The sequence below is a fragment of the Magnolia sinica genome, chromosome 16 (genome assembly GCF_029962835.1).
Source record: "Magnolia sinica isolate HGM2019 chromosome 16, MsV1, whole genome shotgun sequence".
Taxonomy (NCBI): Eukaryota; Viridiplantae; Streptophyta; class Magnoliopsida; order Magnoliales; family Magnoliaceae; genus Magnolia; species Magnolia sinica.
In genome coordinates, this window is record NC_080588.1 from 56491873 (window position 1) to 56508988 (window position 17116).

At 40.1% G+C, this 17116-nt stretch overlaps 1 protein-coding gene across 1 annotated transcript; it reads right to left on the reverse strand.

Moving 5' to 3' along the window:
- Positions 1-8106: 8106 nt before the first annotated feature.
- LOC131228866 (uncharacterized) lies at positions 8107-9369 on the reverse strand. Its single transcript, XM_058224715.1, has 2 exons — positions 8540-9369; positions 8107-8457 (listed from the first exon to the last, which is right to left on the reverse strand). The coding sequence occupies exons 1-2, from the start codon at positions 8966-8968 to the stop codon at positions 8107-8109; spliced, it is 780 nt and encodes a 259-aa protein (XP_058080698.1). The 5' UTR covers positions 8969-9369.
- Positions 9370-17116: the final 7747 nt, after the last annotated feature.

Sequence of the window (17116 nt, forward strand, 5' to 3'; positions counted from 1 at the left end):
AGAGTCATTTTAGGGTAGAGAAGCTTTGGATTCTCTATCTTAACATTTTTTGTAAGGTCTCGCCGACTGTATAATTGTTCACTCCCCAAGTATAGGGTTGTGATGTAGTAATAAACTTGGTGAGACCGAGGTCGAATCCCAAGGGATTGATACCTGTACGTAATCTGAAACTAAATAGAACTAGAACTAGACTAAGATGTAATCTAAATCAAGTGAATATGAGGAAATAATTGTGAATAGATTAATTAAAAACTAACAAAAATAAAGGTGGGAACTAGGGTGTCAAGGATCCACTTGTAGCAATTGGAAAGTTACCTTGTATTGATTCAAGGACACAACTGGAATTAGAGTCCCATCCTATCCAGTTGGTAAGAAGAGATTTGTCAGATCTCTGAATGTCTCATGGATCTAATCATCAACATATACAATTGGTGTAGATTTGAAAGTGATTCCATCACCTAACCATGCCCAGGAGACTATAGCAAACAACAGCAATTTACCAATACCACAGCCAATCACAAGAGAATTGTGAAAGTTAGGAAGGGGTTCCGTCACCCAACCATGACAAGGAAACAATGGTGAACAACAGAGCCTCCTAAGTTCATAATCTCATAATGAAAAAAAACATACTCAAAGCTATTGTAGATCTACATACTCACAATAAACCATTAAAAACTAAAAGTATTCCTTAATAATCAAACTAAAATCCACAAGAGTTCAATAACCATAAATCAAAGCAAAGCTAACAACTCAATCACACTACAAGCTTCACCTCTTAGCCCTAGCTAAGAGGTTTAGCCTATCATAATTATGATCAGACTAAAGTCTTATAAAAGCATTAAAAGAAGAAGAAAAACTAAAAGTGTCATGACCCGAAAAATTTCGTGCCAAGACCCGAGTACTACCTTTATTTTTCCTTAGAAGTTATATGTGGGTTAATTAGCGCTAAACTCAATTGCTTGTGAAATTTGCACAAATCACTTTAAAGTTGATCTGCAGGACTCAAAACCTGTAGAATCGTTAGCGCTATGTTACCCTGAAATCTAGGATTCAACACTAAAGCCAGTTGCTCTCGGGAGTACTGAAAAACTTTGTATCGGACCTGGACCGCGCGTCGAAAGTCCGATAGCATCGATCTTAGACAATTTTGGTCATCTTGTTGGGCTTGACCATCACCTCAAAAATCAAGACCAGATGATGTCCTGGGTCGATTTGCTTGAGTCCGGAGTAAAGAGTGTGAGAAAGCTGAGAAATTAAATATAATTTATGAAATCTGAGTCGTGTTGCTTGCGCGCCGATTCTAAGCACTCTGACCATTGGATTTTGACCCAATTTCACCCTCGGATCAGGGAAGATGGCCCTGGCATGTCCTAGTGCCGGTGAACCTGATCGAGTTTTGGTGACCATTGAATTGAGAGTGCTCCACTATGGCTGATCTGTAAATTCGATCGGTACGAAAACTCGGCCTGACCTAGATCCATGGTCAGTGAGCTTAAGTCCGACCGCACATGGAGAAAGGACCACCAGAAGTGTTCCGTTGGATCGGAATAGGCCTGATTTGGTTATAACCTAAGTAAACCTTGGCCCTGGGGCTATTTTCATCAATGTTAGGCCTATATAAAGACCTTAAAACCCTCACTCTCTTTTCCATATGACTTTCGTAACCCTAGCTAAGAAAGAGAGAGGAAAAGAGAGAGAAAGTGAGAGAGAAGCTGGTGAATCATCTTGAGATTCTTTTCTGTTACTTTGTATCCCTAAACCATCACTTGTGAATTATTATTCCGGCGATTCTAAGTTCCTTCTTGGGTAAGTTAATCAAACCCTAGCCTGTGTTAGAGCTTAGACTTATCTAAGTGTTGATGTAGCTCATTTCTATTCTTGCCTTAGGTTTTCTAGTCGCCATTGACGAAGACTTAACGTCTGAATCAGATCTGTGCGTTTTTTCTGGTTTAAGGTACGGACTATATTCGTATAGGTTATGGTTTTCAAGGCTTTCAATGTTGGGTAATGGTTTATTATTGTTGTGGATGTAATTTCACATGCCAATTGTGATGTTTATTTTGCATTCCTGATATATATGAGTTATATTGAGATTTTGTATTCTATGTATATGTAGGAAGTATCGTATACGTATAAAATATGAACATGTGTTTGCCATGATTAATTGTCGTGTACTTGTACTAGTATGTGTCAACCCCTTGGCGAAAGGAATTGTCCAAATGTGTGTTGTCACCAACACACATCATGTATGTTGGGCTATGTAGTCTAAGTGTTTGTAGAAATGTCTGAATAGTTAAGTGTGTATTACATTAACCTATTTATGGACATTGAGAAGTGATTCTCAACTATCCTATTGGTGTGTATGATTTCCTACATGCAATTGACATTCCTTGTTGTTTAACTTCAAGTCCTACTTATGTGTAAACCTATGTTAAGTTGATATTCATCACATGCTTCCATATTGTATGATTAGAATTGTTGTTCCATTACTGTGATATGAATATCTATTATCATTGAATGTGTTTGGGACTATGGAATAGTCCAGGAAATCGGTAACAATCCTTGAGTTCTTGGCCAAGGTTGTTTTCGCCACATAAGACGTGTTTGACGAAACCGAGTCGTATTAGAGTTGTAGGCAGTGGTTTGGCCACACGGAGTATTTGCGCACTCTATATCGTTCAACTCAACGTACGCTCGTGCTAGTCGAGTTCGTCAAGTAACCCGATTATCCCGGTGGATGTACACCATGTATGGACACTATTGCTTGAATCTAGGATACCAAACTTACCAATGTAATTCCGCAACCATTGTACCTTGATCCGCTAAGACTCATGAGCCAGACATGGTGGTATGGGACATGGTGGTTAAGCTGTCGGCCTACGCTGGGGTGACGAGCCTCCCCATAGTGACCAGTGAGCACACCTGACTCGTGAGCCGATTATAGTGGTATGGGACACTATATTCGTGTTGTCGGCCTACATTGATTGGTGACAAGCCCTTTGTAGTGACCTCGAGCATACCTTGCTACTGCATTGAGGCGACGAGCCTTAGGGTAGTAACTAAGGTATGATAAGCATGCATTGATTGGTGACGAGCCCTTTGCAGCGACCTAAAATCATATGATCGTATGAGATTGTCTAGGACTGACGACCTTAGAATGGATCACTATTTGGAAATTGATATGAGGAAGGTACCTTAGCTTGCCAATCCTACTATATGAAAAGGACTAATAACAACTTGGTAATCATGTTCATGCACCGCATTGTATGTGCGTAGGAGTTGTTGGCACTGCGGGAGGTTGTCATGCGTACCGTAAGATGAAGACGCTGAAGGAGTGCAGGCGAGGGCATGCATGATTCCTACATACATCCTTGCATTAACAAGAGTAGTTAGGACGTGTTTGATTGTATTGCCTTATCATTACTGCTTGATTGATTCGATAACATGTTAACTTTTACTGTATAGTTCCACTGAGTTGATCACTCACTCCCACGTTCTGGGACGGTGTTTCGACACCAACCAGACTGTCTTAGATGCAGATGATGATGCGACCCATGAGGCAGAGCAGGAGTACGAGGATGATGAGAACGCGTTTTCTTTTATGCAATTCTCAGGCGGGTTCATGTGAGCCATGTCTTGATATGCGGGGATTCTGGATTTTCTTTATAATTGTAATAGATGATGTCATTTTGATACATATATTTTGAAGCAACACTTATAATTATGACCTGGCAGAGTATACATATTTCAGGGACTTGCACATGTACACATATATTTCTTCAAGTATTTCGCTTGCGTCTTTCACTTATTCCTGAATTATGTTTGCCGTTTGGCTTAATCTATTCCATGTTTTATGCACTCATATAGACAACATACATCCATCATTAAATATGTTGCATAAGTGATGTTTTGAAACTCAGGAGCTGAGTGATGCTCGACCCCATGTTTCAGGGCATTACAAAAAGGGAAGAAAGAAGAAGATCTTAGCCGACCACTTTGCCTCCACGGCTGCCCACTCTTCACAGTCCAAGAGATCCCTCTCTCTCCTGTGCTTCACGTCCAACCCAAAGATTGGATGCCTCTGATCTCCACTTCTCCCTCTTCTTTTATAGGCAACAAAGTCGGTGGAGGAGTGCGTGCCAGAGGCGGTGGCTGGGAGAGCTTTCGCAGCTCTTTACGCAACAAGAATAAACCTCTTACGCTAATTTCCTGGTGGGGCCCATTCTTGAGTTTATACAGGAGATCCACTTTGTTCACTAGCTTCTCTTCAAAATTTCAGTTGGAATAGGGTACTCCTAGACGTTCTATGCTGCGGCCCATGGAACTTGTAAAGCCACTGTCCTTCTTCCGTTTGAGCGACTGGGATCCCATACTTTTTATTTCTTCAAGTTTCGTCATCTAGGCCTTGGTAAGATGGGCCTTGGAATTCTAATGGACGGTCCGGATCAAAACGTTGATGCCCAATGGGGGCCCACAAGGATCGGCCACAAGCTCTGTTTGCGAAACAGAGCTTGCGCAGCGTTTCTCTATGAAAGTCGATGGGATCCATGATCAGCGTCGGTTAAGAAATCCATACCGTCCACTGAGTTCTCCTCGAAAAACCATCCAGAATTGGATAATTTTTTCTCAGATTTAGTGTGGCCCATTGATGTTTTTCTTCCGTCGTCCATCCTGCGTTTGATCGAGATTTACACGCGTGTGCACGCATGGTAATAGAACGACAGCTAGGAGAGGATTTTTACCCCCTATAGAGAGTATGGACGGTCTAAATCATCTTAAAGGATGATGGGTGGGCCCCACTACCTAAAAACGGTCGGACGATGTCCGTCCGCGGCCTTTTCTTAAAATTTTGAGAAGAAGAGTCGGTCAGCCCCTTGTTTGATCGAACTCCCAGTCCGGTGCACCTCTCGTGCACATGTACCCTATGTACATGCAATGTACATGTGGGGTCTATCATGATGTTCGTAAGAAATCTGCTCCGTCCATCTGCTTTGTCACTTAATTTGAAGGGTTGAGACTAAATTTAGAGCATATCTAGATCTCAGGCAGGCCCCAATTCGAGATTTTATGGGCTGATCTATCCATTGGGCCACTTCTACAATGATTCAATGGGTGAAATTCGACATGTACGGTTAATTTATGGCCCTCAGACCATGTACGAAGTTTTGAGCCGAACGGATGGCGGGAATCCCATGATCTTGCATTCTGGATGATTTTTGAGCCACTTGAGCTTCAATTTCTTGATTTTCGCGGATCTCTGGCGTGTAATTCTATCGATTTCAGTCCCCTGTAATCCCATCCATTGCCTTGGTAATTCCTGAGCGTTAAATCCATACTTTTAACATCCTTTTCGGTCCAGGCTCGTAAATACACTTTGCACCAAAAACAAGATTAAAACAGGGCGTTAAGCATTATCATGTACGTAAAATCAGGTAATAATTAAGGTCTAACATGTAATATTTGACCCTCAACACATCGGAGTAATTGATTAATGATAACTCTAATCAAATACAACACCCCTTTTACACTAACAAAAAAGCCTTACCACGTGAGCGTGATTCGCTCATCACATGATTCAATGTCTACAGCTAAGGATTTCTCTTTTAACGGCGATAATGTTTTTAGGTTTCCCAGTAATGTAATTATGGATGAATAAGATTTAAAATTAAGGTTGAATTATCGATTTCATTAATCAAGGAAGATGAACAATGCAATCAACAAAGGAAAGGTAAATTAAGCAGAGAAACAAAAATTATTACCTACGACTGCCTGTGTAGATAGAACGACCAAGGTTTATAGTCTGCAGGACGTCATTGGTGTGATTTGTCAAGTAAAAACTAGATGATCTGTGAAGATCCGACAACGGTGGTCATAAATATTTAAACTACTCTCAAGGCATACTGTAGCGATACGCTAGATATTAGTGAATCTAAACTAAAATATGAATTTCAAATTTGTTGCAACATGGCTAGACAGAGGTGAAATATCTAAGTTAATAAGCTAAAATTAAAATAAACAATGTTGCATTGTAAAAATTGATTGGTTGTGTGTGAAGAGGGCTAGAGCTGATTGTCAAAAGCTGGTTTTATAAGCTTGGAGAGGTGATAATTGTGTTGAAGTTTCCTTACTGGTTCTCAAACGTGAATTGATCGTATCTTAACAGGATTCAGATTCTTTGTATCATTGTAATTTGATTTTATTCTAATTTCTAATGAATTCTTCTTATAACCTTTTGTAGTGCTTAAGGGCCCATTTGGACAGGTGGATTAAATGGTATTGGAAGGAATTCAGGTGGATTGCACAGATAACAATGTAATGATGGCAGCATCAGTGGATTGTCTCCAATCTCATAGTATTCAGAAATCCAGCATCTAACTATGTGGCCTGTTTGGGAAGGCTGCTTATCTAGGGATGCTATTGAGTTGTCTGGTTTGGCCGAGCATGGGATTGCATGCAATCCCATGTATTCCAATGACTAGCATGTTTGGGAAGCCTGGGTTCAAGTGGGGCGGGATTCATAACTAATATATGTTATTGTATGCCCCACAACCCATGGTACTGATGCTCTATGGGGCCCAATGTGATGTACTTGTCTCATCCACGCCGTTTATCGCGCCATTGAAATCCAAGTAAATATATATTCCATACGATGAAGCAGGTCCATTCGCCAATGGACCACAACGAAGTTATGTGCGATGATAATCAGACCACAAATTTATAACATGCCATGGGCTACTGTTATTTGGTTTGTTGTCATCCAAAAATGCAGCGGGAGAACATCGAGTAATCTGGTAGCATCAATCAAAATTGATCTCATGTATGACATGTCCACGTATCCACTGGACCACACCATATGACGGTGGTGTGATCCAAAAATAGACGAGAGTAACCGAAGCAGTAGAAAATCGAAATGATCTACACGGCTCATATGGCCGATGTCATCATACGTAATACACCACAAACAGACTAAAAACCGAAAGTAATAATCCCCAAGTTACAGTACCAGTAATATCTAGAATTTAAAAATTACAATCAATGCAAGAAAAATAACGAAGATAGCAACCAAAATTGCACAGAATCTCTCTCTATCTGATGGGGCAAGATCGTCAGTCGACGTTGCCCTGGAAACCATGTCCCGGGTCTTCTGGGTCATCTGTCAGATAGACGAAGTCAAAGAGTGGTGGATGTCCACCTCATCAAAATATACGACGACCTGAAGCGCTGGAGATTCTGTGCGAGGTCTCGACAGTGCACTGGCCTTACTAAAATAATTGTCCCAACATGCAATAGCTTCCTTCCAATTCTTGAAGGCTCAGTGTCACCCTCCGCTAAATCCCTCCACCTCCAATCTAGCATCGTCCCATGTCAGATATATACCTAGCCGACGTCCCACCAAGACAACATAGTACTTCTCCTTTCCTATCTGCAATAACATGGAGGGAATATGGATGAGATTTGAGAATTGGATTAGGATCGCGAAATAGAAAACATGCGTTATTGTACTACCAAAAAGAAGAAGTATAGTACAACCTTACTAAGTTGTAAAAAAAAGAAAAGTTGGAAGTACGTACCATTCCTCCAAATGAAGAGTGTGGTCCGTTCTGTCTTAATATACATAATGCAAGCATATGAATACATATACGAAAGATGACAAATAACATATATACTCATCATCGTAGAAGTCATAATGGTATACACTGCATATACCAGCATATATCAATCCCAAAATATGAAAAAAAAAACAATCATAATGTCTAACAATGTTATTACATGCCTAGCTAAGAAACAGAATAATAGAATCAGTGACCACACACTCTCAAATGGATCCAACACCTCCATCACCAAAGTTATCATAGAGTGTTTTCTTCAACCACTCCACTCGGTGCTCAGGTCAAAGACTAACAAAGAACGATGCCAGCTTCTCGTCCCTACTCATGATCTGACCAAATTTGATAAACTCTGAGTTGGTCAAGCTTGCACCTCTTCTAGTACATCAAGTACTTTGCCAATGCAATTCACCTCTTTGCCGATGTCAAAATTGAGCATAGCCTCTGCAACGGTCTGGAGAGAGGTCTCGAGTACATCACAGCGATGAGGAGGGTACGATCATTTCCTTATTGTGATCCCACCTCGACTACCATCGAAATCAGTAGTGCGAGTAGGAGTGCTACGGGATCTGTGATGTTCCATCGAAGGATTGTCCGACGAAAATGAAATGGTCCCTGTAGAGTCTTTTACATGATCCTCTGAGAGGTCAATCATATCATCCATATCATCATCAAGTTCTCTCCATGCATCATTAAGATCTCGTTGAAGATGAGAAGATGATGCTAATGTGGCTATACTCCTACTGCCTTGCACATAACGTCCCGTAGCCTGGTCGAATCTAACGATAACTGTAAGGTCATCCATTCTATCGATGTGTTTCCCACGGAGACCTTCGGCACATGGGTGAGACTGTAGCCATAGAAGATAGTTGTAAGTCAGTAAGTATTAGATATTGATGTAAGATGGGAATTTCAACTTTTCTAAATCTTACCCTAAGATATTCCTCCCAGACTTCATCAGGAGCCGTGACCACCATCCTCTCATTGTCCCATCCAAACCCGCTGGCCGCCAGCATGTCCTTCACTGCATTATACTTTCTCTTGTAATACCTCAGCTGATTTGACACGTTCTGCCACTTGACGACTACGTCAGTATGCTTCGTAACTTCTTCGGCAGCAATTTGGTACGCCTCTTGCTTGAAACCATTATCAGCTTTACGTCCCAGTGCAATCTGTTCGAGAAATGTGTCAAAAAAAACCTGATCTACAGCAATAGTCCATTTGATTTTCGAGGCTCGGGACTGAGGCTCGACTAGGGATTTCATCGTCTTCCCGCGTGGAGAACATCGAGTGGACACCACTGGTGTTTTTACCGGTGATTGCGTTTGTGTCGATGTATCATTGTACAATGAGTCTGTCATTCCACCTGAATATCAAGTATGTATGATTTTTGGCAAATGTCAACCATAATCGTAAAAATAGCAATGATTACAAAAGAAGGATATTTCAGAAATTCATTGGTCATTAGTTATAATGAATTAACCCAGTTAGATTTTGGATGACCATAATGCGAGAGTTTGGTACTTAATATTTACTAAAACTAAATATCACCAACTAAGTAATGGAAATAAACATATAAAATTGATTATCTACTCCTACTATTCTGCTGCGCATCTGCCTACATTCTGGTTGCAATTCATCGCGCACTCGAATCCAAGCATTTTTTTCACGCTGAGTTACTCGCAACAACCATTGTCACTCGTCATATGTTGATACCTCATGAGGCGTTGGGATACCCTCTCCATTGGCAACAGATATCCTAACGTATTCACAGTCCTGAGGAGACTCTTTTTCAGTACGTATAAAATTGTGTAGGACACACCAGGCTATTATAATCTTAACGTGTGTGTGAAATTCATATTGCATAGTGCTCTTTAAGATGAGAAATTTGCCTTTCAAAACACCGAAGCAACACTCGATTCCATTGTGCAATTGTGCATGTCGGTAATTAAACAACTCCTTCATGTTGACAGGCACCCTTCCGATTCGATACTCCTGTAAGTGGTATTGCATGCGCCAGAATGGAGCCTTAAAACTGGGTAAATGAGCGTATCCAACGTTGACAACATAATATTTTCCTACACATTCGAATCAATGTTCTATTAAGTGGAAAACCGAAAGAATTCATAATTATGAAATAGATTAGCAATCTTTAAACAGATAACCAGTACCATGTGGGATAAGCAAGGGATCATCTGATCGGGTCAATGCATTGTGTAGCACTCTCGCATCTGAAGCAGAACCCTCCCAACCGGCCAATACATGTGTAAAATTCATATCAAATGAACATGCTGCCAGTAAGTTTTAGGAGAGGACCCCTTTTCGATTGCAGAAGCTCGCCTGGTCAACTGCAAGCACATGTGCTGGAATGTGCGTACCATCAATTGCACCAACGCAATCCTAAATGTGAAGAATCAAATGTCGTTTAGGCGGAAGGCGTGAATGGAGGGAAGTGAAAATAACATATATAGAAAACAGACCCAATGAAAATAATACCTGAAAGTAAGCAGACCAATTTACATTTGTTTCGATCTGAGAGGGCGTCTCAGATCTGACTTGTTTAACGAAATTAGGGTACATTAATACAAGTACATTTAGAACACGGTGAAAGTGATGACTACAGTTTCACCCGATCGAATGAACCTATGACCTACGACCCGATTCCGAACGTTGTGCCCCAACGTTTGTAGGAAAATGACAACTTGTTCTTCAAGACTAACATTACGAGTATCACGCAAATATGTCTTCTCGCGTAGGTTCGTACATAGTTCAAAAAATGTATCTTGATTCATCCTGAGTTGATCGACACAATCTCCGTCACTGGCTCGAATGATAGAGTTGATGAACCTTGCTCGCTCATCATCCCCATGATGGGTTGGTTGTTTGAACATGTATATGCGACAATATTCCCTAACAACTGCTACACAAGCTACCATCGCGTGAATAACAATTGACCTCTCCATCTCTTCCTCATCTTCATATTCTATCACCAACTGATAACCTATACTCTTATGTGCGTATTTCTTTTAAATATATATCTCAAATCATTGGTTTACACTACATTAGAATTCCAGAGACTTTTTTAGGAGATTCATAACAATGTTTATATATATATATATATATATATATATATATATATATATATATATATATATATATATATATATATAAAACTTGAAAAGCGAGCCCTAACATGTACATTCGTCTAGCAGTCTCTGGTCTGTTACATGAATCACATCCTTAGGGCCTAAATTCAATCATGAGAACAAACTTCAAAAAATTCCCTCTAGGCAGCAAAGTAGATGCCATACAGTTCAGGATCCAACAAGGCGTATGATCACAGTTCACCTAACAAATCCCGTTACCTAACCTATGGCTGTTGAGAGTAGGCGCAACAGTCATAAGAGATCCACCTAGGCAGTCTGATTTTCAAGTACTAACGAATTTAAGTTTGAAATTAACCAACACCTCCATGTTTCAAATCCAAGCAGAAGAATATTTTAATCTCAAGGAGCGCCTAGGTGTTGCAATGTATGCAATCAATGCATTGGACTTAAACATCATACGTGGAGAATTCAACACAAAGCTTGCATTATATTACTATCGAGGGAACAGAATATAAGAAATATAGTGACATCAGTATTTTCAAGATTGGGTGCTAACCTCTTGTTGATGAGTTTCAATTAACTCCAACTCTCGCTCTAAATTAGTCTATGTCTCAACCACTTCAGCCACCTCACTTTGTACAGAAGTTGCCATTAAAATCATAGATCAAGATTAAATGAAAGAAATATCCCAAATAATAGGATTTGCCATTAAAATCAGAGATCGAGACTAATGCGAAGTAAATAGATTTTGGGTGCATGAGAACAGACACCATACCATGTGATGATAGGTAGGAAAACGGAAACAACAATCAGATTTTAAGTAAGCCCTTGTAAGTGTTCTCCCACACCCTATTTGGTGCACATGTGAATATACAACATATGCATGAGAACAGACATCATACCATGTGATGAAGGTAGGAAAACAGAAACAATAATCAGATTTGCTGTAAGCCCTTCTAACTGTACTCTCACACCCTGTTTGTTGTACATGTGAATATATAGCATATGCATGAGGCATGGGACATGTTACCATGTGATAATAGGTAGGAAAACTGAAACAACAATCAGATTTGGGAATCCAGTGTTTGATCCCTTCAAATCCAGACATCATACCATGTGATGATGGGTAGGAAAACAGAAACAACAATCAAATTTTAAGTAAGAACTTGTAAGTGTGAAGATGGCTATAGATGTAAGTTAAAGATATATCCGTATCTTCATATGCTGCATGTCTTCATATACATTAATCTGTCATGTCTTCATGTATTTGTCAATGTCTCCATCTGCCATGGATAAATGAAAATGGAGCAAATGGGGATCTAGGTACTGTAAAAGATGTTTAAAAGCTAGATTGATGATTATCTACTACAATAACTTCAGACAAATCTAACGGGGCTGTTATGGTACTGTAAAAGATATTTGAAAACTGAAACAATTATCTTTGACAAATAAACCTTGATTGTCAGGTGTGAAGTCAGACAGGAAACAAACATATACGAAATGACTGAAAGAGAACTTCAACTGAATTTCTAAAAGATTCACACGTTTACTGTTTTTTCTTTGCTACTACAAAAAAGAACATAAAACCCATTTGCAGCTTGCGAAATCAAAGGCAGTTTTCTTTTTTCCTATGGCTTTTATCTTAATGAATATATAAACTCACAAATCTAAAATATCATCAAGGATCTTCTCTACTATCATTCCCTGTTTTGTCTGAAAATACTGCAGCGTACAGCAAACGAGAAATTTTTTCTAAAAAAGCTATGAACACATTCCTACTTTTTCTAAACAACATGAATAAACCAAACAACTAAAAATCTGAAATTATTCAACAGTAAAATGCTTCTAAACAGAAATGCAAGACTCTTAATGCAATATTTTTTGTTGTTTGATACAAAAAACAAAATTTTCACAGATGAATAATCTACCTGTTAGACAAGATTTTTGATTTCCTTAGTATTGGTCATTGCCATACATCATTAATGGCCTTCTTGTTACACCCCAAACCCGGAAATCGGATTCACAGGAATCCCGATCACTGAATCCAGTGCCGATAGCTTCCGTAGCATCTCATTCTCGGCTCCCAGCGCCCATATGCCAGGTTCCGATCCTGGGATCCTACAAGGAGGATTTTCAAATGTACATTTTTCTCATAAGAAGTATAACCACAAGTATACCCAAATCACAAAGGCAACATCATCATTATAAAATGAAGGAGAGAGAGAGAGAGAGAGAGAGAGAGAGAGAGAGAGAGAGATCGGTGAGAAGGGGAGGGACCTGCCACTATGGGGCCTCCCTATACAATGCATACATCAAGATGAGTCCCACCATAAGTGGGCCCTTAAATCACAAATTAAGACATAAGATCACCCACCTATGATCTTCTCCTCCTTCCACCAACGCATCTTAGAACTCCAATGGACGAACTTCAATGGTTGAGATGGACTTTGGATGGTGGAATTGGGTGGTAGGAAGGTGGGCCACACTAACTTCTCCTCCATGGAAGCCATGGACGTTGGATACCCATGGGTGTTACTTGGAATGGAGTGAAGTGAGAGAAAGAGGAGTGATGTAAGGGAGTGATGGGAGAGAGGGATGGTGAGGTGATGGGAAAGTTGACTTTTTGGGGTTGCTTTTTGTACTTGGGAATGGGAAGAGTAATGGGTTGAGTGATGGGTATACTTTTGACAAGTGAGGTGATTGATGTGATGGATTCTCTTGAGATTTGCAACGCGCGGCGTTTTCTCGAACTGAACGCTAGTCTACATCTCCTGGCCCAAGTATCGCCTCGGTGCGCGAGACGCGGCGTCGGAACCGCGGTGACGGCGCAGTCGCTAGGGCACAAGTCTCGGGTCGAGTTGACTTCGGTATGCAGGACTCGACTTAGGATCGCGCGCAAACGTCGGATACAGGTTGAGGGTCGCCAAAATTCGACGGGAGGACCACGAAAGCCTACGGAACGGTACGGTTTAGCATACAGGTTTTATACTTCTTTTCCCTTCTTCCAGTTGATTTGAAGGCCATAGATTATACAGCTACGAGTGCTTCGTCAGTGTGGTTTCCCACCGTGGGTCATTCATGGTAAGACCGACTAAAGGGCATTTGCAATACATCCATAGTGCATCTGGTGTGCATGTACAACAATCCAGACTGTTCGAATCATGAGCCCCCACCAAAGGATGAATTACAAGTCCAATGGTAGACACATTCATCACCTAAATAACTCACCAGGTAGTAAAGAGAAATACACGTAGAACAATCGTAGCAAATTCTGAGAAAATCCTAGGTTATAAGACATTCTGAGAAACAGTAAAGTAAATTTGATGATAGTGACCATACCAGAGATCTTTCTCAAATCCAAGAGATGAGATCAATGACCTTCAAGTCGATGAAACCATGCTGTGAGTAACTAATAGATTTCCACAAAAAGCTTATAGCATTAGGTATATAAAGTCAGCATAGTTGAAGTATAAAGAAGGAATCCAACTGCACATATGTATTTGGAATCCAAAGGATACTCCAAACCAACAAACATAGATAAAAGTAACCATACCAGAGATCCATAGAGATAAAAAAAAACCAACAATTTCATTTTAATAGCACGATTCATTAGCATTTTAACAATGGACCCTATTACAACCTAACTGGTATAGGTTGAAGTCAATTTGAACCCATGAAGTAATTGGTGTGGGTTCAAGTCCAAGGCAGCTCCCCAACTAACTATGAGCCATCTTAAAAATGGCTCATCTTACAATGCAATCAGATCATGGTCATCCAATTAAATGGAGCCAATTTGTTGTAACCATCTATTATGCATGAGGCAATGAGTTTTTTAAAATCATTGTAAACCAAGGTATTTATGTGAAATCGTAAGCAATATATAAGGAATAAACATATTTCATTTCTCCTTTGATCTTGGTTGTCATGTGAAATCGTAAGCAATATATAAGGAATAAACATATTTCATTTCTCCTTTGATCTTGGTTGTTCATTTGTTATGGATCCAAGATCCTTAAAACCTCCTTAGTGGCATGATTTTTGCCCCATAAATTGAAATGTGAAAACTAAAACACACTTAAGTGTTAGCTCATTGGAACCAATTGAAAAAATAAATACCAGCATGATATCAAAAAATAAAAAACATAATAGAAAAAACAGAAAGAACCTCTGTAGTCCAAAAACATTTTTTCTAAATGGTGGATACCTCTTACAGGATGCAGATAGTAACCATCATCTAGGATACAGATTCAACAGGAAGAAAGAGTAGAATTTTGCACTCCAGAGAATCGACATATGCCTTCTAACAAATTAACTCTCGTAAAAGTAAATAGATTTCATGAACAACAATACATAGAAAACCCATTGTCTTCAATCCGCAAATTTTTTCAAATAACCCAAAACCTCAAGGTCAAGATATTGCATAGATTGAAAAAACAGATTTCAAAACCCTCAAATATGCGAAACCCTAATGCGAAATATCAGAAAACCCAAACGGCCATACTCCTACAGCAAGATTAAAGCATATGGAGAGTAAATAAGGCAGTATATATGAAGTGTGATACTGAAATCCAACATGCACATCTATTTCACAAAAACTGGAAGCCATGGCATCCAACCAGACATCACAAATGCATCTTGGAGGGCCATGGCCCTGTGATAACAGGGGTATATCACAGGCATGAAAAAACCTCATTCGGCCTCTCAGAAACCACAAAAATACATGTAAAAAGAACATACATGAATGATCGACAGTACACCATGGCGTTTCATGCCGTGAGCAAGGAAGTAGACCTACCTTAGCCCTTAGACCATCCGTCAGATCGCGATGGCAACAGTGGTGGATGAATATGGCCATTGTGACCTGATGGCAACTTATTTATAATCGGATTTTGCACGGAAACCCTCCTCCCACCACGACTCCCGCCAGGAATTTACCATCTCTAATCCAATCCCACAATCCGTACAATAGACTGCTGATGGGTCTAGGATGGGCATGAGATGAAATCGGCAGCAGCGAGAAAAGGAAGATCTAAATTTGAGAATCCAGCGTCTGATCCCATTAAATCCTCATTCCTTTTTATCCACTCACCGCCCAAACAAGCTAGCATACAGATGTTGAAGGATTTGATGCTCAAATCCCGTTTGTATATCATCATAGTACATTTGAATCTGCCCGTCCAAACGGGCCCAAGAAAGTATAATTGTCTTTAAAATGTTCTTTCTGATACAATTGTGTGAAACGGTGTCGTCGAGCGTGCGTAACATAAAATGCAAGACATCCATTATTTGGGAAGCTTTAAATAACTTATGCACCGAAGGATATGTAAAAAAATTTTCTCAAGACGCAAGTGTGATTTACCTCTGGTCATTCGCAGTGAGTGTCGTCTCCATAGACAATGAAAACTGCACCACGCTAGGTGTAGCCATTTGATCTACACGCATTATCTGGAGAGGTCTCAAGCGGACTCCGTTTCGCTAGGGAAGCTCCACAGTAGTAAGGTTGATATGGTCGGTGCTATGTGGGCTCCACCATGATGTATGTGTTTCATCTCTGCGGCCCATTCACTTTTTCATATAATTCTAGGGCTTGATCAGGCAGATCTAAATCTCAGGTGGACCACACCAAAGGAAAGCAATATTGGTTAAACGCCCACCGTTAAAAACTTCCAAGGGCCATGCATCCAACCTAATGATAAGGTCACGTGGACTTAGATGATGGGAAAACACAAATACCAATTTGATCTAAAACTTTTGTGGCCCTGTGATGTTCCTACTGGTGGGCCTTCAATCACCACTGGATATTTCATGTGATGTGGTCCACCGGAGAGTTGGATCTGCCTCGTACTAAAAAATGGATGGACGGCATGGATAAAATGAGGAAAGCGGATTGGCTGGTGTACCACGGAAACGTATTGGCTACTCTGGTGTTCGGTGCTATGTGGGTGCCACCATGATGTATTTGTTTCATCCATGCCGTCCATCTATTTTTACAGATCATTTTACTTTTTAAAACTAAAAATGAGGTATATCCCATTCTCAGATGGAACACATTACAAGAAACAGCGTTGAATGAGCGTCCACCATTAAAAACATCTTGGAAGCCATAAAAGTTTTGGATCAAGCTAATTTTTATTTTTTTCCCTTCATCTTGGCCTGTATGACCTAATCAACAGATTGGATGTTAAATAAACAGTACAGTAAGCCTCAGAAGGATTTTAATGGTGGATATCCAATCACTATTGTTTTCATGTGGTGTGGTCCACCTGAGATTTATATCCCTCTCATTTTGGTATTGCTTCATAAAATGATCTGTAAAAATGGATGAACGGAATGGATGAAACAAATACATCATGGTGGGGCCCACAAAGCACCGACCATCAGCCACGGGGCTGGTGTCAGGGA

Bases quoted from the DNA above. Each gene is read 5' to 3' on its own strand.
- LOC131228866 (XM_058224715.1), bottom strand. From the start codon at position 8,968: ATGACAGACTCATTGTACAATGATACATCGACACAAACGCAATCACCG. The intron at 8,458-8,539 runs GTAAGATTTAGA...CTATGGCTACAG, and splicing joins TCTGGGAGGAATATCTTAGG to TCTCACCCATGTGCCGAAGG.